Source organism: Eublepharis macularius, chromosome 12, assembly GCF_028583425.1.
Source record: "Eublepharis macularius isolate TG4126 chromosome 12, MPM_Emac_v1.0, whole genome shotgun sequence".
NCBI classification, from domain to species: domain Eukaryota; kingdom Metazoa; phylum Chordata; class Lepidosauria; order Squamata; family Eublepharidae; genus Eublepharis; species Eublepharis macularius.
This window is the reverse complement of record NC_072801.1, coordinates 60315126-60337619: the sequence shown is the minus strand read 5'-3', so window position 1 is coordinate 60337619 and position 22494 is coordinate 60315126. Positions and strand designations below refer to the sequence as shown.

The 22494-nt window shown below is 43.9% G+C and overlaps 1 protein-coding gene across 1 annotated transcript in view; it reads left to right on the top strand.

Moving 5' to 3' along the window:
- The first annotated feature begins 2940 nt into the window (after positions 1-2940).
- The window catches only part of LOC129339521 (immunoglobulin superfamily member 1-like), a 32448-nt gene continuing 12894 nt past the window's right edge, over positions 2941-22494 (top strand). Inside the window, exons 1-5 of the mRNA XM_054994103.1 lie at positions 2941-2950; positions 3179-3469; positions 4549-4836; positions 8958-9245; positions 10997-11287. Coding sequence (XP_054850078.1) covers positions 2941-2950; positions 3179-3469; positions 4549-4836; positions 8958-9245; positions 10997-11287 — 1168 coding nt within the window. The remainder of the gene's footprint in view (positions 2951-3178; positions 3470-4548; positions 4837-8957; positions 9246-10996; positions 11288-22494) is intronic.

The following is a 22494-nucleotide window of genomic DNA, read 5'->3' as shown; positions in this document are numbered from 1 at the left end:
CCTGGTTTATTGCTTTTAATCATATATATATGTATTTATGATTTTAACCATTTATGAATTGCTCTACCCTCTATGAATTGGTCTATGCCTGACTTGCACTTTCCTATATGAATTATTCCCTCACCTATGAGTTCTGCTTTTAACTTCCTATGAAGTAGCCTGTTTTTATTCTTACATTCATGAATTGTATCCATGAATTGCCTTTGCTTTTGATCCTATGCCTATGAATTAATCCATGTATATGAATTGCTCCTGGTTTTTAATGCTTTTAACCCATCATGAATTCCGTATGAATTACCTTCATCCATGAATTAATCAATGTACACAAATATGAATTATTGCTATTTATATGCATGAATTGCTCATTGCTGCCTATATCACTATGAATTGCTATTACTTATGAATTATTGCTATTTATTCTGACGGTTGCACTTAGCACACCCCCTGGTGTGAACCCAGAGACCTGCAGCCCATTGGCTGATCTAAATTGCACTTATTCGGTTAGGTGGTTCTCCAAACTAAATTTTTGAGTGACGCCTCCCCCTCCTTCCCTTCCCACTCCTTCTTCGCTCGAAGCTCGACCACCGGACATTGCCGACCACCTCGCCTTTGAAGTCAAGTTCGGAGACCCGCGTGCCTGACGTCCCGGGGTCTCCGAGGGGGGGAATTGTTGCCAAGTAGGCCCCCTCCCCTGCTTTAAAGCCTGCTATGAACTGTGTTAGAGTTTCCTGCATTACTGTTTCACTGCTGCACAAAGACTGCTTTGCACGTGTGTGTTCTGATACACGTGTCAGTTTCCTGCCTGCGTGTCAATTGCCTTGCTGCTGCTATAGACTGTGTAGTTTACTGACTCCATGTTTGGCTAACTGCACAAAGGACTCTCTTTCTGGGCAGCCCTGCCCTGACCTGTATCTGGAATTCCCAGTGTGTGTTTGGACTCTGTTACAAGTGTGCCCCGTGCCTGCATTGCCATCTGCCACGGACCGTGCCTGTTCCCTGCTTTGGACTGTGTTTTGTGTGCTGTTCCCCCTGCCTCCATGGAAGCCTGCCTCATATGGGCCCAAGCCGCTGCTAGCAGCCGGGCGCCAGCCGGGGAAACCTCCAGCGAGCCTGGCTAGGCGCTCCCTGGTCAGTTCCCGCCTGGAGCCTCCCGCGGGTCGGTCGCCAAGCTTGCCCTCACTACCGGGCAGCCTGCTATCCAGCCCCAGCTATGCCCAGCCGGCATCCATGTTCTCAGGCAGCCAGAAGATCCTGGGAAGAAGACTGCTTTGAGAAGCCATTTCGGCGAAGCGGGCACACCACGTCCGCAGCGAGAGCCCCTCGCCCCGCTCTGCATATCTTAGGAGCCGCCCCGGAGAAGGAACTAAGTGCCGACCATCCCAAGCACTTAAAGAATGCATCTCAAAGAAACCTCCGCATTCCAGAAGCTGATGACATCAGGACAAGCCCTGTCCGCTGGAACATCCATTCAGCCCACTTGGATTTCCCCCTCCCTCTTTTGTCCCCTCTTCCTGAGGTGTCACTTATCACAATCTGATTACCAAAGTGGCCCATCCAAGCCATTCAGTAGCCCATTAGACCCTTTGTCTTAATCCGTGAGAACCACCAAGTACAGCACCAGCCCCAGGGTACGTTTTGGGGTATTTAAGCCGGCCTCTCAGACCGCATGGTGCGCGTGCCATCCTATCCAGACTTCCTTGCTGTCCGTCTGTGGTTCCAGTGCTGGCATTGGACCACTACCCTCGCTGCTGTGCCTCTGCTTCGCTCCAGGATAAGTGAGTATTCCCCCTATCATCGTTGGGAACCAGCTAATGCGAACGTCTCTGTATTTCATACCCTGTATCTCTTAGGTCTTGTGTGTTCTCTGTATGCTTGTGCAAGTTTAGGCATTACGCCACACTCAATACACGTGTTTGGAACTCATTTGTTGTCTGCCTCTTTTTCACTAGAGTGTCTGGGATCGGGACCTCCGTAAACATAGGTTATGATCCGCGCTTAATATTTAGTTACAGACTGCTATAGCTAATTCCCCATTATAATAAAGAGCAGTTCTGGTAACAAAAGTCAGTGTATGAATGGACTGCAATAGAAACTGGAGTCAAATTGTAGCTATTGGTGAGGACAAGATCAATATCAAGTCACCAGGGCAGTGGCAGAGGAGGGAAGAGTCCCAAGATTGGGATGACAGGAGGATATGGGAAGGAGATAGGAAGCAGCTGGGGCAGAGGGATTTATCATCATGAATGTTGACGTCATCAAGATCCAGAGAGGGATTCTTTCAAAGAGGAAGAAGAGGAGCCAGGCATCAAGGGCTGAAGAAAATGTTGAGAGAGTGCTGGAGGGGAGATCAAGGGCTGCAGCATAGTTGCGCATGGAAGTAGAATCATACAGAACAAACTCTGAAGTCGAGAAGCTGTGAGATGAAGCTGGCAGCATTTGCAAAGAAGCCAAATCCACAGCTGCAGCCTTTATGAATAAGTCTGAATGAAGAGGAGACCTTTCCAAAGGAGGAGGCAGCAACAGTGTTAGAAGGAGGGGGTGAGAGAAAATAGGCAAGGGTTCAAAGATGAACAGAGACAAGGAAGTGACCGAGTGGCATCTCCAGAGGGAACAGGAGGAGAAGTGGGGAGGCAGGAAAGAAGTAACAAATAGGGATCAGATTTTGAGGGAGGATGACTGGGACCCATATTTCAGGAAACCAGTTCCAAACACGGAAGGGAAGATAGGCTGGGAATGGAATTGGGCAAAGAGGTTGACATGAGAAGGAGCAGCTACAAACTAGCTGAGGCTGGTTCCAAATGGAAATCAAATGGATGAAGCCCTGGCTGTTTCCACACGGCTTACCTGAAGCTGCGCCATGCCGCAACGTTGCGGATCGTGCCGGGGGAAATGCAAAATATCGTGTTTTCCCTGGCACGATCCGCAAAGTTGTGGCATGGCATGGCTTCAGGTAAGCCATGTGAAAACGGCCCCTTCTAGCCATATAAGAGCAGAGCAGAGTATGGAAGAGTAGAGTAGAACACAGGAGAGACCTACAGGCAGAAGAGGCTATGCTAGGCCTTAGAAAGAAAGGTGGGGGAAAACATATTGATTGGTAGGCCAGGCAGGCACATCGAATGAGATCATCCTCCTTCTGCTCCAAGAGAAGAAAATCCCAGTTGTTCTCTTTCTGTTCCAGGACAAGGATATAGCAAACCTTCCATCTTTGTGAGCCCTGGTGAGGTGGTTACCCTGGGTGGAAGTGTCAACATCTACTGTAAGAGGGAAGACAGCCCAAATGCAGATTTCTATTTCTACAAAGAAGGTAATTCTGTGTCTCAGAAAGGAATGAAGATGTGGGCAGGTGTTGCTATATTCTCCATAACCAACACCAAACTATCAGATGCCGGGAGCTACAGGTGTCGGTATTGCTTCTACCCGTGTACACAATGGTCTGAACCAAGTGATAACGTGAACATCTTCTTAAAAGGTGAGTGTCTGGCTCGGTCCTTGCACACAATTTTCACACATGGCACTTAAATTAGTTTTGCATTTCCTGCATGTGTAAATCAAACAGAAAAAAAAGCTGCAATGACTAAAATTATTTTTTTATTTATTAAAATTGTTTCTATGCCACCTTTCCACCCAACTGAGGATCCCCAATGTGGCCAACATTAAAACTAAAATATTGCAAACATGAAAACATTTCAAACAGCCTTAATGTATTGATTTCAAATGTACAGGCAGTTCAAATTCTTGTGCTTGTGCTTTCCATCAATTTGACTAACAACGTTCACAATAGTTGTGTTCCAGACTAAATTTGTGATGGGACAGGACAACCATCTGTTGGATCAAAGCATTTCATTGCATTTGGCCCATCCCAAGATCCCAGCCTCTTCAAGCTTTCTGTCCAGTCGCAACTCAAGAGAGCCTCAACCCTTCCAGTCATTACAGGATTTTTTGCTCACCCTGGCCCTGCTTTCCTCCTTACCGCAGTCCAATCCCACATGGCTTTTGTCCATGCAGATCCCTTGATCCACAGAATAGACTGTTTGATGGTCAAATCAGAGCCCTCCCCAAGTTTTGGTATGTGCTACCCTCTAAATCTGCGTGATCACCATTTTCTATGAACAGAGAAACACACATTTTCCAGCTTTGGTGCACACAATCAGAAATGCAGATTTGTTGCAGGTACAAGTGTTCATGCTTGCCAAAACTGGAAAATATGTATGTTGCCTTAGTCACATAAAACCGTGTTCACATGTAGTGGCGGGATCATGGACAATGTCCGTAACACAGAAGTATAAAAAATGTGTCAATCTCCAAGCGTCAACACCCCATCAAATGCCAGGAATCAGATGTTACTATATATAACAGATGTACAACATACACATTCGATTAAAATAGCGTCTTCTAGTTTTGCCAATCATTAATCTTACTAGCAACACTGAAAATATCTAGACTAGATGAAATGAAAATCTGTTCTTTGTGACTGGATTCAACACAATACAGAACCTGAACAACAAATTACTCGACTCAAGGACTTCATTGCCTTCTTCCTGTCTCTAGATCCCAACCTCCCCAAACCTTCCATCCAGGTGAATTACAGACCTCATGCTTTAGGAGTCAATGTCATTATTGAATGCTGGGGAGCAGAGCGTGGTCTGATTTTTTCTCTGCATAAATCAAAGAAACAGATATTATTACAGATAGCAGAACAAGTTGGAGGTACAGCCAAGTTCCCTTTCTCCACGGTGACATCAAAAAATGCAGGAAACTACACATGTCAACATTATAGCAGCGTAAATTCCTTCATCTGGTCAGAGCCAAGTGATCCTGTGGAGCTTGTTGCAAGAGGTAAGGAACCAAATATTTTCCACTGGTGGAGCTCCTAATGGGGACTTTCAGAATCTAATCCACAGAACCATTTGCATGTGGTTATAGTAAAAGGATGGACAGTAAGAAAGAGGGAACAGATACCTAAGTAGCCTTAGAGATGGTGGGGAAAATATGGACTGGATCCAGCCAGCTTTTTCAGTCCTTCCTAATGCCATTCTCTATTACAGCCCCCATCCTCCATGCCTCTTGTCCATGCAGGTCCCATGATCCCCAGCATAGCCTCTTGTGGGGGGGGGGGGGTTTGTTCCCCAGAAGAAAAGCTGGTTGGATCCAACCCATTTACTCCAGTCATGTTATTCCTCCCCTTCCCAAGCAGACCCAGATGGAGGTGCTGTCCAGCAGACATTTGCCAAAGTGGTGCTGCTCTCTCCCAGTGGCTACAGAAGGTCTTTGTCGGGCCACAGTCAGTAGCCATCAGTGATCTTGCAAGTCTATGTGACTTGGGAGACCTAACCTTATTCTCGTCCAGCCTTCTCCTGCATGGTCACACTTAGCAGATTCATCTGTCCAAAAGCTGGCTAAGCATGCATGCATTTCACACAGCAAAAATTCATGACACCTGCATGGAGTCACCAACATGAGGTTCTTCATAAACATGGGGATATTTAAGGAAGTGTTTAGTAAATAAGTTCTAGCTTTAGTAAATTAACTCAGAGCGGAACTACAAGTGACAAAAGGCACAGGTTGGACACTTGTCAGCTTCCCTCAAGTTCTGATGGGAAATGTAGGCAGCTTGGCGGAATGTTGGACAAGTGACAGTTGAAAAGTCCATTGGACAGCAGTCAGGGAGCCAAGCTGCAAGACTAGGATGCCTACATTTCCCATCAAAACTTGAGGGAAGCTGACAAGTGTCCAACCTGTGCCTTTTGTCACTTGTAGTTCCGCTCTCAGGCACAAACAGAAGTGCAGAATGTACTATAGAACATTAGCTGCCCAAAGTTACAGTCAAGAACCCAGACCCCTCCCTTTACTTATGAAAAGTGCGTAATTAGACCTCTCCGAATATTTTGTGGAGCTTGGCCAAGTCCACTATATGGAAAAACTACGCAGAAGCATCATGAAAATGTGAATTGGAGCCACTCTACCTGTTGGACTGACCAATAAAGCTCAGAATGCCCTTCTCAATGCTACACATAGCCAGTTTCTGACCCTTAACAATGACCCCCCCAAGCCTGTACTAAAGTCCTATCAAAGGCAGATGAGGAGGCAGGAAGGGGAAGTCTTAGTGAGTCCGGGGTCCTGAGCAGAAGTCCAGGGTGGGCTCCCCAAATCACTGCCACCCACTGCCATCTTCCCCAGCTGGGCCTAAGCAAGAGGTTACCTTTGCCCTGTGTGAGGTAGTTGTTGTGAGCCACCACTGCCACCAGAGGCCACTGCCCGAGCCCCAGACAGGGCAGCTGCAAGCAGCACCTGGAGCCTGCTTCTTTCTCCCTCCTTCAAGGGTTGCAACTGTGAGCAGTTGTGTCCCCAAGTACAGAGCTGCCCCTGGAGGTGGGGATATGCAAATAAGGCAACCAGGAATTTTTGGGGAGACAAAAAGACTACCATTGTATATGCTGACTGTTAAGTGGCAGGCAAATCCCACAGCTATCCAATAGGAATGAAAATTGCCAAGGATATGTGTGGTTTGCACAGCAATACCTCAAACTCGTCATGTGTATGCAAACTGTAGAAATAATGGAAATGTGGACTATTATGCATGTACTAGCAATGGGGAGAGGAAAAGAACTATTTGGACACTGAAATCTTGGCTATGACACATCTGATTTGATTCCAGTCTACACACACACAAACACACCTGACTGCTTCTAGCAACTGTCCACACATTCAAGCTTAATGATGCAATTCTGCACCTAGTGTTACACCATAACCTCCTCATACACGTCAGTTATAGCAGACCTTGACCAATTTTCTTTCATTCTAGGAGCCAGACTAAAAACTGAAAAGCCAGACTCCCTTTTCAACCTTCAGGCTATGTATGTGTGAGTGGCTCAAAGTCACCCAGCAAGCCTCCATGGCAGAGTGGGGGTTCAAACCTGGGCCTCCCAGATCCCAGCCTGACACTCTAAAATAGTGATACCCACTCAGTGGCTTGGGAGCTACGTGTGGCTCTTTGACGTGTCACCTGTGAGTTTTCTGAGCACTGGGGCACCTACCCCAGGTTTCAGGAAAGTAGGCACGGCTCTCAGCTGGTAGGCCTTGTGGTTGGCAGATGTTTCCTCCCTGAAACAGCCACTACAGGATTGGGTAAGCTATGAGTTTCCTTAAGTTGCAGGGCTCGTGTCAGGTGACGGAAGTAAATGTGGCTTTTGTGGTCGATGGTAATTGCAAAAGTGGCAGTTTGTGAGCCGCTGACTGAGAGCCACTGCTCTAACCATTCTAACCACTACTCCACATTGGCTCTTCAAAAGTTCCTTCCAGCTTATCTGTGTTCCTTCTTCTGCGACTGCAAATGCAAAGGCTTTCAGCCTGGCAACAAAGTAGCTTCCTCTGTATATTTCTTCCCCTATCCCACCCCCATGGCCACCTCTCATGTCTGCCACTCCCTGGGGCATGCTTTTTAAAAATCTTGGTAACTGAAATGGAGAAGTAATTGGATTATTCCTTGATACTGAAAGGCTTCATTAGGGACCATACAGTAAAAAGAAGGGAAATGGGTTCTTTCATCCACTGCAGGTTCAAATGAGCCATAGGAAATCTTTAAAAGGAAAAAAACATCTATATTTATTTTAAAAATCTATATTTAAAATAACTGAAATATCATTATTGCTTATGTTATATGCCAATCAACATTTTTTAAAAGCCCAAATGGAGGCAATAGGGCAGGGAAGTCTTTTGTGCTTTGATGTTTCCCAAAAGATGGTACCAATCCAGATTGGAGAACAATCCCAGTAAAATGGAGGAACATACAGAAAGAGGATGACTAGAGGGCAGTGTCATGTGGATTATGCAAAATAAAAAAAAACCCAAACTACTCTATTTTAGACACAAACCCAAAGTAAAAGCTCCATGTGGAAACAGTGTATGACTAACGGCAAGGCAAGAATAAATTGCAACATCCTTCAGAATTCATCTCTTGTGGATAACAGGGACATCTCTCTAGCACCAAACTTTCCATTCATTGACACGGTGGTGGAAAGTGCCATCAAGTTATAGCTGACCTATGCTGACTCCTGATGGGGCTTTCAAAGAGACTAACAGAAGTGGTTTGCCATCTCCTGTCTCTGCAACTCTAGCCTCCCATATAATTACTAACTAAGGCTGATCCTGCTTAGCTTCCAAGATCTGATGCAATCAGGCTTGCCTGGGCTATCCAGGTCAGGGTGTTCATTGACATAGCAAGGCAGAATTCTCCAAAACCTGTTTAATCCTTTCCCCTTCATATCTGCCATGTTTCCAACCACTAGCAGCATCTCTTAAGAAAAACATTTTGTAAACGTTCCCCTTTCCAGATCTTTCATATGAAAGAGACATTAAAAGAACTTCTAGCTTGTTTTGAACCACAATGCAAATATCTCTGGTTCTCCATTCTGTCTGTGTCTGTCTGTCTGGTCTGTCTGTCTGTCTGTCTCACTCACTCACTCAGACCTTTACAAACTGGAATCTTCATTTTTCTCACCTATAATCTCTGAGCTTTATTGCTTCAGCCACATTCTTCATGGTATATCAGACCCTGAAGCATTTTGAGGCCCTTGGGTTTCATTACAGCGCAAAGTATTAGACTAGAATTTGGAAGACCCAGGGTCAAATCTCGACTCAGCCATGAAGGTTGCTGGGTGTCGGTAGACCATTCACTCTCTCCGTTAACTTGACAGGGCTGATGAAAGGATAAAACGGAGGAGGGAAGAATAATGTATGTTGGCGTAAGATCTTTGCAAGAAGGGTGGGATAAAAATACTAAATAATAAACAAACTATGCTTTCACTGTGCTATGGTAAAATACAAACTTTCCTGGATTTAAACATCAACAAAATCTGTTGGGCAGCAAATGAAAATACTGGTCAGGTCAAAATCAGTAGGATATGATGTCTGAATGTCAACATAATTGTGTGTCTACACTGCACTTTTCCTGCCCTCAGATCTCAGCCTTTCCAAGCCCTCCATCAAGGTGAACCCCAGTGGACAGCATGCTTTGGGCACAGATGCCATCATTGAGTGCCAGGGGCCAGAGAATGGCTTGATCTTCTCCTTTCACAAATCCTGGATTCGCACATCACAGAAAACAGACCCATGGAGAAATACAACTCAGTTCCATCTCTCAATGGTGAGGCTGGAGGATGCAGGGAGCTACACTTGTCAATATCAACGCAGGAAAAGTCCCTTTGTCTGGTCACAGCCAAGTGATCCTGTGGCGCTGACTGTGAGAGGTGAGGAATCAGCACAGTCGTGCAGGCAGGCAAATATACCAACAGTACAATCCTAGGCAGGGTTACTCCAGTCTAAGCCCACTGATTTCAATTATTTCAGTGGGCTTATGATCCAGGCAGATTCAAGCCTGAACGGGCTGATTCAGGCTTGAATTGGGTCAGATCAGACCATTGAGGAGCATGGAAGCACTCCCATGCTCTGCAGCGGCCCATTCCAGGCCGATTTGGGCCTGATCCAGGCTGATTCAGCCTTCCCCCCCCCCCCATGGAGCGCAAGAGCACTCCCGGGGCAGCCATGGGATTATGATTCTGGGCAGATTTGGGCCCAAAACAGGACAATTTGGGCCTGAATCAGCCCAGATCGGGCTGCTGCAGTGTGTGGAAGCACTCCCACGCTCCACAGCTGCCCATTCCAGGCCAATTTGGGCTCGATTGAGGCTGATTCAGCCCTCCATGGAGCGCAGGAGTGCTCCTATGGCAGCCGTGGCCTGCACAATGATGTCACTGCCCAGAAGTGATGTCATCGCGCAAGTCTGGGAGCGCAATGAGCATAGCAGGTAGGTGCCAGGGCCCCCACCTCCTGCCAGGAGGAGAGGGGGACCTGGCAACACTAGCTTAGGCAGGAGTAACTCTACTTAGGATTGCTGCAAGTCTGCTTACCCATAAGAAGTGCAGTTGAAGACCTCTCCAAATCTTTCATACCTGCCTGACCAATAGGATTGCCAATTCCAGTTGGGACTTCCCTGGAGATTTGGGGGTGGTGCCTAGAGATGGCAGTGTTTGGGGAGGGGAGGGGCTCAGCACGGATGTGATGCCATAGAGTCCACCCTCCTGAGCAGCCATTTTCTCCAGGGGAACTGAACTCTGTAGTCTAGAAATCACTTGTAATTCTGGGAGATCTCCAGGCCCTACTGGAGGTTGGCAGCCCTACTGACCAAGGGTAATGAGGCATTGGGAAATCCTGGGCTGAAGCTACTCCAGAGTGGGGTTTACTGGAATAACCATAAAACATGGAGTAAATGTTGTATGCACCCTTAACAATGACCCCCCAAGTGTGTCTATGTGCCCCATGCCCCTCCAAAATCTTTAGTAGATGAGGAGGTGTGGCTTTGCTGAGGAAGCAATCAGGAACCGCTGGTGAGGCCTAAAAGGCTATAGCTTTTCCTGCTGACATTTATTTATTTAAAATACTGCTTTTTATTCTGTTTACAATGGGAAGGATAAGAGGTATTTATGGCACTGAAATCTAGGCAACAGGAAATCCCATCTAGTTCTCTCTCCGCTCCCCTGCCCCCAACTTCTGCCAGTTGCCCACACATTGCTTTGCAAGCTTATGGGCTACAAAGGTGTGTGTAAGGGGGGTTGTATTAAAAAATGAAACCCGAGATTATCAGGATATTAAATTCTGTGCCTAGTACCAGTAACTATGCTTCCACTCTGCTGTCTCGGGATATACCTATTCCTGAATATACACAGCATCAGCAGAATCTGTCAGGTAGCAAATGAGGCTATTGATCCAATCAAAATTAGTGTGAAATAAAAGCCCTTTGCTATTCTTAGGGGTTCTCTTCCTTCCTTCCAGCTAAACACCTTTTCTCCCCCTTCTTCTCCATCTTGCAGCCAGGAGGGCAGGACATGCTTCCTGCATCTCTCTCTGCTGTGTAACAAATCAAGCAGATCAAGATCAACAGAATATAAAGTTTGACTATCAGGCAATATGACTCCATGTTCTGTGTTTTTCCTACCCCCAGATCCCAGCCTCTCCAAACCCTCCATCAATGTGAGACCAAGCGGGCCACTTGCTCCAGGTTCCAATGTCACCATTGAGTGCCAGGGGCCAGAGAATGGCCTAAATTTATCCCTCTTCAAATCCAGGGACCTGATAGCATCACAGAAGGCAGACTGGAGCAGAAACACAACTGTATTTCCTCTATCCATGGTGACAGCAGAGGACGCCGGGAAATACTCCTGTCAATATCACAGCGGTGTGTATCCCTTCCTCTGGTCTGAACCAAGTGACCCCGTACAGATAGCGGTGAGAGGTGAGGAACCTGGTTTGGCTTTAATGCTAATGCTAATGCTAATAACTGCGCTTATATACCGCTCTTCTAGACAGATTAGTGCCTCACCTAGAACAGTGAACAAGTTAGTGTTATTATTATCCCCACAATACAGCTGGGGATTAGAGGCGTGGCTTACCCAAGGCCACCTACTGAGCTCATGGCAGGATGGGATTTGAACCAGGAGAGTGCTGATTTGCAGCTGAACCACTTAACCACTGTGCTACAGCAGCTTTTCCCCTTTTATTCCAAATCTTGTTCCTTGTATACAATTCTGGAGCTTTTAGAATTATGGCTCCCTGGGAAAAGAAGGGAAGCTTACATTTCTGAATAGATTTTAGTTTCCCTCTTCCCTCATAATATAGCAGGCAAGAATATTATGAAGGGATGGATGAAGTCTTACTTCTCCTTTGGCTGGCTACCCAACATCTCTTTGCTGGTGGCCCAAAAGCCTCAGGATCAGGAGAGGAGGGGGTTCTCTGGCACCTAATTATCCTTCTTCTTCTTCCAGATGTCTTTACTTGTTCATTAAAATATTTATTTCCCTTTCACCAGAGAGTTTACCTATATGCTTTCAAGTCTGTCTCCCTGGCATTAAGGGGTAGAAACTTGCTTTAAAAAAATGTTGTCAAGATGTTGAATTCTGTATCTAATATTAGAGCCAAGCTACAAGTGACGCCTTACACAGGTTGGACACTTGTCAGCCTCCCTCAAGTTTTGATGGGAAATGTAGGCATCCTGGTCTTGCAGCTGTAATGGACAGCCAAGCTGTAAAACCAGGACGCCTACATTTCCCATCAAAACTTGAGGGAAGCTGACAAGTGTCCAACCTGTGTCAGGCGTCACGTGTAGCTTGGCTCTAAGTTTCTGTGCATGTGCATGAAATCATAGACTTGGGGGGAATATATAGAGCCCTGGAAACAAATGATGTGTAAAGGGTAGGGCTGCAGAATAGGGTGGTTATTTCAGTCACTGTGTTGTGCTGCATTAATTTTTATGGCACAAAGAACTAGAGAAGAATGGAGAGAAACATGTCTGAGGAACGACAGTTAAAGAATAAGATGTGGAAAAGTGAATGCCTTGAGGAGGACAGATGGGATACAGAATGAGGTGAGAGGCGGTTTGCAGAATATATGGAAGAGGGTGAAAGGAGCATCAAGGAGCCCTTTCATATATACATATAGAAGTATGGCAGCAGCTTCTGTTGGAAGAGGAGAACTCAGTGCTGTCCCTTTTCTCAGGTTTCAGAGGAGGACAAACCAAAGAGTTAGAAAGACGGAGAGGTCAGGGCATTCTGTTTACTATTTACTGTTATGACTATCCTTTTGATATGTAGATTGCTATTCTCAGGACTTCCTCCTCTTGATTCTTCCTTCTCACTCTTGTCTTCCTGGCTTTGTTCCAGACACCATCTCTCTCCTTTTCCTCCCTCCATCTTGCAACCATGGATGCAGGACTTGTCCTAGCATGCATGCCCATCCTTAGATTAGACAGGTAAATAGGATCTTTCCTCCTTTCCTATCAGAGTATGCAGTCCCTACGATAAAGAACTCTTATTTCTTTTCTAAATATAAATAAGTTTATGCTTTATTATTTTTTCTGCTGCACACATCAGCCAGCACAAACCAGCTCACACCAACTATAATCATGCTTTTACTGCAAACAATAAACTCTGCTAATGGCCCAACAATGGAATCCTTTAATTGGGTTTCTGGGGCCAACATACGATTTATTTATCAGTTTCACTGTGGTGTCATCCCACACTTCAGAGCAATATTTGTGAATGAAGCAATTACAAGAGTGGGCCCAATTACATGGATCTTTCCCACCTGGATATTGCTGTCACTTCCTGCTATTTAGATAGGAAAGACCCATCTGACCAGCCTTTCTTCCTCCCCCTGGGGAAATCTTTCATGAGTGTGTGGGGTAGGGTGAGGGAAAGAGGATGTAAAGATGCTTTGGATGATTAAACTGAGGGCAGATGTATATATGCATAGAAAGATAAAAAGTTTCTGGTAGCTTTTGGATCTCCTTTTTAGATGGTTAGATGAACCTTAGTAGCATTGTAATAGAAGATGTCCTTGGCTTTACAACAGGATCTATGACAATCGTCTGGGCAGGCTGTGCAGCAGGCCTTCTCCTGTTTCTCTTTCTGCTGTTTTTTGCCTTTGTATTGTACAGAAAAAGGAGAAAGGGTAAGTGAGTTTATCAAATATAGCACTTTTGAGGCCACCAGAAAGGAGGGCTTAATATAAAAGGCCTCAGTTACAATAGATGGATTCGCTAAACCCACACAGCTAGAAGGAGAAATGTTTCATTCTGAACGTTTGTTCTGATATCATTTTGGGTCCAAGATAGGCATATTTAAATTACGTATGCATAAAAACATGAGTATACATCTACAGAGCTTTTTTTCTGGGAAAAGAGGTGGTGGAACTCAGTGGTGGAACTCAGGACCATGCAATGATGTCATTTTGGGTCAGCTAGAACAAGGGGGGAGTTTTTTAAAGTTTAAATCACCCTTGGTGAAAATGGTCACATGGCTGGTGGCCCTACCCCCTGATCTCCAGACAGAGGGGAGTTGAGATTGCCCTCGTGCCGCTGCACGCCGCTGCGGGGAGGGCAATCTCAACTCCCCTCTGTCTGCAGATCAGGGGGCGGGGCCACCGGCCATGTGACCATTTTCAAGAGGTGCTGGAACTCCGTTCCACTGCGTTCCAGTTGAAAAAAAGCCCTGTACATCTATAATGCTTCTGTTAGAAAAGTGAGTTAAGGGAGCTGCAAAAAATGCTTTTTACAAACTCTGCCTAGCCTGGAAGATGGCCCCCTACCTCGACATGGCTGCTTTGACCTCCTGGATCCGTGCCACATTAACACTCAGAATTAACTACTGTAATGCACTGTACATAGGTTTCCCTCTAAGTTAAATCCAAGAATCTAGATGGTGCAGAATGCTGCAGCTCAGTTATTATCAGGAGCTAGGAGGAGCATAAATATTACTTTCATTCTGCCATCGCTCTGTTGGCTACCTATCAGTTACTGGCCTCAGTTCAAGGTATTGGCTATCACATACAAAACTCTTCATGGTCTTGGAGACTTCACTGCCCGACTTAACTCTGTGCCATGTTTAAGGAGGGCGGGGACAGAATTATGCAAAAAGAAGCATATAGGTACAAAGTAGGTTTATTTATGCAGATTGCAGAAATCTTGTGTAGAATTTGGGTTATCTTGATGCAGAGCATTTCTCAAGCAGCCTTACAGATACTGAACAAGAAGCTTCTGCACCAGGGCAAGGAGGTAGAAAATATTTTGAGAAAGAGAGCTGTATCTTCAATTCTCATTTGCAACAGACTGGGGAAAGAACCTCATGGAATCTGTCTGATTTACAGGCTGCACTGAGAGTGAAAGAAGTCAACCAGTGAACTTGGTAAGAAACCAGAAGCTCCTAGCACAACAAACCCTCTTAACATGACAGTGAACTTAATGCCAGCACTCTTGTCTCAGATCCCAACCCTATAAAACTGCACGTGACTGTTTCAATCTCCTTGTCCAATGTTCTGGAGATTAACTGAGAGACAAAGGAAACACGCTGTGTCGACCTCTGGTATTAAATTGAGCTACTATTTGCAATTAACCGTAGCACTATGGTAAATACCATATATGCTTAGTATTGGGAATTATTTGTTGATTTGTTTACTTACTTGATTTATAGTCCATCTTTCTTGCTGAGACTCAAGGCAGATTACAGGATATAAACACTGCAATCAAATAGTGCAAGAATCAATGAACAATGCAATAGGACTGGGATGATAGAATTAGAGAACAATGAGAACAAACTATATAAAGCAGGTATTCTATAAACAATACAGAAAGCGGATTACAAGAAAAGACAATGCAGAAAAAGCAGGGGATACCTACAAAAACTATTCCAATTGCCGACAATCCTATTCCATTATAAAGGTGCCCCCCTGGGTTGTTAATTCAGCTATACTTCTTTTCTTTGAAAATTTTTTATTGGGTTAGAATCCATTATTTCCACATTTACATTCAATTTTCCCCAATTTTTTCATCTCTAACCCCCTCCCTTTCCCCCCCCCTTTTTGTTGACTTCCAACAGCTTTCCAACCCTTTGTCCCCTTTCCCTTACTTTTATTAGCTTCCTCTATCTAAAACAAATATATATTCTCCATTATTCTAAGCAGTACATCCTTAACTATTTTTAACATTATATGCCCAAACTGTAAGCCTTTGTTTCTATCTTAGATAAACAATTTATCCCAATTTTTCAATTTCAGGTATTTCTATATATCATAAACCATATAGATCATACATTCGTTTATATCAAACAATTTGACTTATTCTCTATATATATTACTCATTCTATCTTTTTATAATAGTTCTATATATCTCTCCTCACGTAGTCAATCAATTTGACCCATCTATATCTTCAGACATTCAGTTTGGTACAAAACTTGTCAGAAAAAAAAGAAAATATTGTTAGTTAATCGCTCCTTATATTTAGTCCTTATAATTAATTATTTTCTCTATGTTCTGTTTGTTAACCTACATATATCTATATATATGTCAATCTATTAATCTGACTGCTTATTAATTCACATTTATCTCTTCTCCCCCCGGTAAAGTCTCCCCCCTCTACTTCAATACTTCAGTAGTTCTCAAACTGCCACAGTTTTCCTCCCACCTCCCATTTATTCTCCAGGTATTGTTTCAGCTTCTCCCAGTCTGTGTTGAACTGCCCTGAGTCCAGATCTCTCAATTTTCTTGTCATCTTGTCCATTTCAGCCATATACAGCAATTTGTAAGTCCAATCTTCCATAGTTGGCACTTCTTGTACTTTCCATTTTTGCGCATACAAAAGTCTAGCTGCTGCTGTCATATAAAATATCAACGTCCTGTGTTGGGCTGGAATTCCCTCCATTCCCAAGTTCAGTAGCAGGAGTTCTGGGTTCTTATTAATTTGAAATTGTAAAATTTCACTCATTTCTCTTATTATTTCCCCCCAGTACTGCCTGGCTACCTCACACGACCACCACATATGATAGAGGGAGCCCTCATGCTTCTTACATTTCCAGCATTTATTAGAAGTATTCAAATTCCCTAGCGCAATCTTCTTTGGTGTCATGTACCAACGATAGATCATTTTATGAATGTTCTCTTTGATATTAATACATGTCGTTGTCTTCATTGTAGTTTTCCACAAGTATTCCCATGCCTCCATTGTTATTTCTTTATTAAAGTTTATAGCCCATTTCACCATTTGTGTTTTAACTATCTCATCCTCGGTATACCACTTCAACAGTACTTGGTATACCTTGGATATTCTTTTCTTATCTTCTTTAAGAAGGGTCTGCTCTAGTTCCGAATTCTCTATTCGTATACCTCCCTTTACAGAGTCCGAATTATATAAGTCTCTGATCTGTCTATACTGGAACCAATCGTAGTTAGGTGATAGTTCCTCTTGTGTCTTTATTCTAAGTTTGGATGCTTCAGTTTTAGTTATTTCTTTATACGTTAAACATTGTTGTTCATTATCAACAGCTCTCGGGTCTATCACCTCATATGGAACCACCCACAAAGGGGTTCCTTCTTGTAGATAAATTCTGTACTTCTTCCAGATTATGTATAGACTTCTCCGAACAAAGTGATGCAGGAACATCGAGTTGACCTTTACTTTGTCATGCCATAAATATGCGTGCCATCCAAATATTTTTTTATATCCCTCTAGGGCTAATAGTTTCTTGTTCTTTAATGTCATCCATTCTTTCAACCAAACTAGGCAGATTGCATCATGATAAAGTCTCAGATTGGGCAGTTGCATTCCGCCTCTTTCCTTTGCATCTTGTAAAACTTTCACTTTCACTCGAGGCTTCTTGCCTGCCCAAACAAAATCTGATATTTTCCTCTGCCATTTTTCAAATTGTTTGGAGTCTCTGATGATTGGTATTGTCTGTAGCAAAAACATTACTCTTGGTAACACATTCATCTTAACTGCTGCAATCCTACCCAACCACGACAAATTCAATCTATTCCATTTAATCAAGTCTCTCTCTATCTGAGTCCATAGTTTTTCATAATTGTTTTTGAATAGATCTATGTTCTTTGCAGTTAATTCGACTCCCAAATATTTCACTTTACTTGTTACTTCACAATCCGTTGTTTCCATTAACAATTGTTGTTTCTGCTTAGTCATATTTTTGCATAATATCTTTGACTTCTTTTTGTTAATGAAGAAACCTGCCAAGTCTCCAAACTCCTTGATCTTATCTATCACTCTTGGCATGTTCTCCAATGGGTCCTCTACAATTAACATTATGTCATCCGCAAATGCTCTGACCTTGTATGAATAGTCCTTTATTTTTATTCCACGAATTTCATCATCTTGACGTATTTGTATCATCAGAATCTCCAATACTAAAATGAACAACAATGGAGATAACGGGCAACCTTGTCTTGTTCCTTTACTTATCGTCAATTTCTTGGTCAATTCATCATTCACCACAATTGCTGCAGTCTGGTCTCTATAAATTTCCTTAATTGCTCTGATGAATCTTTCTCCCAATTGTAGCTTTTCCATAGTGGCAAACATAAAGTCCCAGTTTAAATTGTCAAACGCTTTTTCAGCGTCAACAAAGAAGAAACCAACCTCTTTGTCACAACGCTTGTCATAATATTCAATAGCATTGATCACTGTCCTTAAGTTGTCTCTTATTTGTCTGTCTGGCAAAAAGCCTGCTTGTTCCTCCTCTATGACTTCCGAGAGCCACCCCTTCAATCTCTCCGCCAATATCTTCGCAAAAATTTTGTAGTCATTGTTGAGTAGCGATATAGGTCTATAATTTTTCACATTAGTCAGGTCTTGGCCCTCTTTTGGGATCAATGATATATTCGCTTCACTCCAAGTTTCTGGAATCCTTTGATCCCTTAAAACCCCATTCATCACCTCTTTTAGGAATGGTGCCAGTTCATTAGCCATTGTCTTATAGAATTTAGCCGTAAGTCCATCTGGCCCTGGCGCCTTTCCTAGATTTGCAGATTGTATTGCCTTACTTATTTCCTCGTCAGTTACTTCACTATTCAACTTATTTCTCCAAGCTTCCGAGATTTCTGGAAGTTTGGTTTTCTCCAAATATGACGCTATTGATTCTTTGTTTACTTCTTTTTTATTATACAGCTTAGCGTAAAATTTATAAAAGGCTCTACTAATGGTAGCCTGCTCCAAATACGTTTTGTTATCTTCGCAAATTTTATTTATTATCTTCTTTTCCCTTTTCTTCTTCAATTGCCATGCCAGGTACTTCCCAGGTTTATTAGCACCCTCAAACGCTTTTTGATTCAGTCTTTTGAGATTCCACTCCAATTCTTTATTGCTCATTGCTGTTAGCTGTTCTTGAAGTATTTTAATTTCCTGGTATACCTTCTTTTTCCCTGGTCTCTTTTTTAGCTGTGTTTCTTTGGCTTTTATTTTCTCCTCAATCTCTTGTCTTTTCTCCTCTTTCTTCTTTCTTGCTCTACCATTTAAGTCCATTAGTATGCCCCCTACAACCGCCTTGTAAGCATCCCAAACTTTATTGGTTGGTACTTCTTTATTCACGTTGTATTGTATAAAAAACTTTGTCTCTCTTCTCAGTATTTCCATATTCTCTCTTTCCTGTAACAAGTCCTCATTTATTCTCCATGCTTTCCTTTTTCTCTTTTTTCCAAATTTCCACATAATTGGGTTGTGATCTGAGCCTACCATAGGCATTATTTCTACCTCCTTAGTCCATAATGCTAAGTCTTTTGAGGCCCAGATCATATCAATTCTTGATAATGTAGAATGCCTTGCAGAATAAAAAGTAAACTGTCTGCTTTTAGGATATTCTCTCCTCCATACATCTTCAAGAGTCTCTTGTTGAATCAACTCAAAAAAAAGCTTTGGTAATAGTCCTCTTTTCTTTTGTGCCGTTGTAGTCTTTTTGTCTAGTTCCAAGTCTGTCACTCCATTGAAGTCTCCAGCAAGAATTATCTGGTCGTATGCAAGATCGTCTAAATGCTTCCTTAAATCCTCAAAGAAGCTTTCTTTTGCACCGTTAGGTGCATAAAGTCCGACTACCAACACTCTCTTTAAATTCCAAATACATTCCACTGCTACAAATCTAGCTTCCACATCTCTCATAACAAATTTTGGCTGTAGCTCCTCTTTTATGTACAACACCACTCCTCTTTTTTTCTTGTTGGAGGCCGCTACATATTCTTTGCCCAATTTTCCAGATTTTAAATATTTTACATCCTGCTTTCTGATATGGGTCTCTTGCAAACAAACAATGTCACATTTTTGTTTTAGTAGCCAGTGAAAAGTATTTTTCCTCTTATTCGGTGAGTTTAGTCCATTTACATTCCAAGATAATACTTTACACTCCATACTCATGATCTTGTTGGTAAGTCTTTTTCATTGTCCTTAATAAATCGCTCCATCTCTCGCTCAGATCTGATGCGTTTTTTGGCCCCTCCAAACTCAAAGGACACTCCTTCCGGTAACTCCCATCTGTACCTGATTTTCATGTCCTTCAAAATCTGAATTAGCACTTTATATTTTTTCCGGTCCAGTAACACTGATCTGGGCAGTTCCTTCATTATAATAATCGTCTTGCCATCAATCTCCAATGGATCAATTCAGCTATACTTCTAATCTATTTTTTAAAAATGACCTCTTGAACATTACAGTTTTGCACATTTTGTAGAATGAGAGTATTCTGCATCAGCCTCCTCTCCTTCTGGCAGCAGCATCTTCTCCGCCTGCAATGCTCTGAGGGCCACTGCCTGAGGCTGGTGCCAGCTGTGCTCCAGAAGTGCCTGGGCCATGTGAGTGTCACGGTCAGCTGCTGGTGAATGGCCCCAACTATGGCCACAGATTGCACCCCAGGGGTGCCTGAGATGCAGCTGGGGCCCAGATTCAAATGAACATCAGAAATGCCAAAGAGAACTGTGCTGGTTCTGCACCCGCTTAGGGATGACCACTGCAGCACAGCAACATGTATGATGTGAATGAGCAAGTGTGTTTTGGCTTGGACTATTTCTATCAGTTCTCTTCAGAAAAATTGCTCGAGGTAGCTCACAACACAAAAACAAACAAAGCAATATACTTAAAATGTATAGAGTATCCCGGGAAAATTAACCTCCCCAGCAATAAAATCCATTGCTGTCCAGCAGCCTTAAAATGCTAAAGCAATGTAAAAGCTATTGGGATTTGTTATTTAAAAGTGAGGGACCCACAAGGACTTGCAGGGGGGCAACTCATGTTCCTCTCCCGCACCATGTCCTCTTTCCCTTAACTGCCCCTCATGGCCTGTCCCCCTTTCCTGCCTCCTTTTCTCCTTCCCACCTACTTTTGTCTGTCCCTGTTTTCCCCTTCCACCCTAGGCAGCCTCTCCCCACAGCCCAATTGCATGGTGCCAGTTGAGCCAGACCCAGTTGCATGGTGGGGAACGTGTGTGGGAATACTTCACTTTTCCCTGTATCCCCTTCCTCACACTATTTCCTCCTTCCCTCTTCCTGGCACCCTCCATACGCTCACCTTTCCCCACATCCTCCTCTCCTTCAAACACACTAAACAAGTTTCCTTTTATTTGCCCCCTTGTTTTCATCTATATTTATTAATTTACTTCATTTATATTCTGCCTTTCTCCATAATGGGGATCCAAAGCAGCTTACATCATTCTCATCTATTATCCTCACAACAACCCTATAAGATAGGTTAGGCTGGGAGTGTGTGGCTGGATCAAAGTCACCCACTGAACTTCCACAACAGAGTGGTGATTCTAACCTAGGCCTTCCACATCTTCCTCTGAAACTCTAACCACTATACTACACTGGCTTGGGGTGGGGGTGGGGGTGGGGCTGCTGTTGTGAGCCTGGGTGAGTCATGCAAGTCATGTGGTATCAAATCATGTGGTGGTTGTTTCTGGCCCCAGTAAGCCCACCCCCCAAGGCCAAAATAATCCTGAAAAGGGCCCTGCCCCTTCCTTTTCTTGGCAGAAACCAAACTTGGAATAGTGACCTGTTACTTGGTTGCCTAGCAACAGTCACTGAGGGCATCTGGTTAAAGCTGCTGGAGCTCCTTTAATCATTTGGGGATGTTTTGGTTACTGCTAAAGCATTTTTTTTAGATTTCAGAATTTTCTGGGGCATTTCTGAGGTGTGTAGGAAGATCTGATTTTCTGTTCATGGCTCCCATCTCCAGATTTAAGTATCTACAAATCAGAGCCACTTCGCTATTAGTATATAAGGTATTGATTTAGTTCAGCAGAGTTACCTCATCAGGGGAAGCAACTAGGGTTGCCAGGTGTCTGGTTTCCCCCCCTGGACAGTCCGTTTTTTTTTTCTTTTGACTATCCAAGGGAAAAGGACTCAAAATTCCAGACATATAAATGTCTAATATTTTTGTGTTCGATGAGAAGAACAGGCCTCCCTCCCTCTTCCCATCTCACCCTTCCAGCACAGTCAGCTAATTGGGCCCTCAGGCTCCTCCTTGTGCTCAGCAGCCAATCTGCTGCTCTGTTGTTTGCCTCAAACACATGAGTGCAAATGGTCGGAAGCATACCCCATGGCTCTCAGAGCCAAGCTACAAGTGACGCCTGACACAGGTTGGACACTTGTCAGCTTCCCTCAAGTTTTGATGGGAAATGTAGGCATCCTGGTCTTGCAGCTGTAATGGAGAGCCAAGCTGTAAAACCAGGATGCCTACATTTCCCTCAAAACTTGAGGGAAGCCGACTAGTGTCCAACCTGTGTAAGACGTCACTTGTAGTTTGGCTCTCAGCCTCACAGAGAGAAAGAGAGCTGCGAGTGGTAGCAGCAGCAGGTCAGTTTTGCAGTTGTGTTGTTGTTGCTGTTGCTGTGCTGAAGAAGGGGGGAATCGGACATCCCTGGCCTGACTCTGCTCGGTCTCCCTCCCTCCTTCCCTTGCTGACAACTGTAACGGCACTTTTTTGCTTGCTTTTCCTTCTGGCCACTGGGCGAGAGGCTCAGAGGCAAGTTCTCTGCAGCTGGCTGTCTCAAAGTCACCTGCAAGGTGCGGGGTGGGTGGGGGAGCTGAGGTGTAAAAGGTAGGTGTGCTTGCCTAATTTACACCTCACTTTGTGAGGGATTCTCCCCCTCCCCAAACCCTGCCCTTCCCAGGATCTGCCTCTA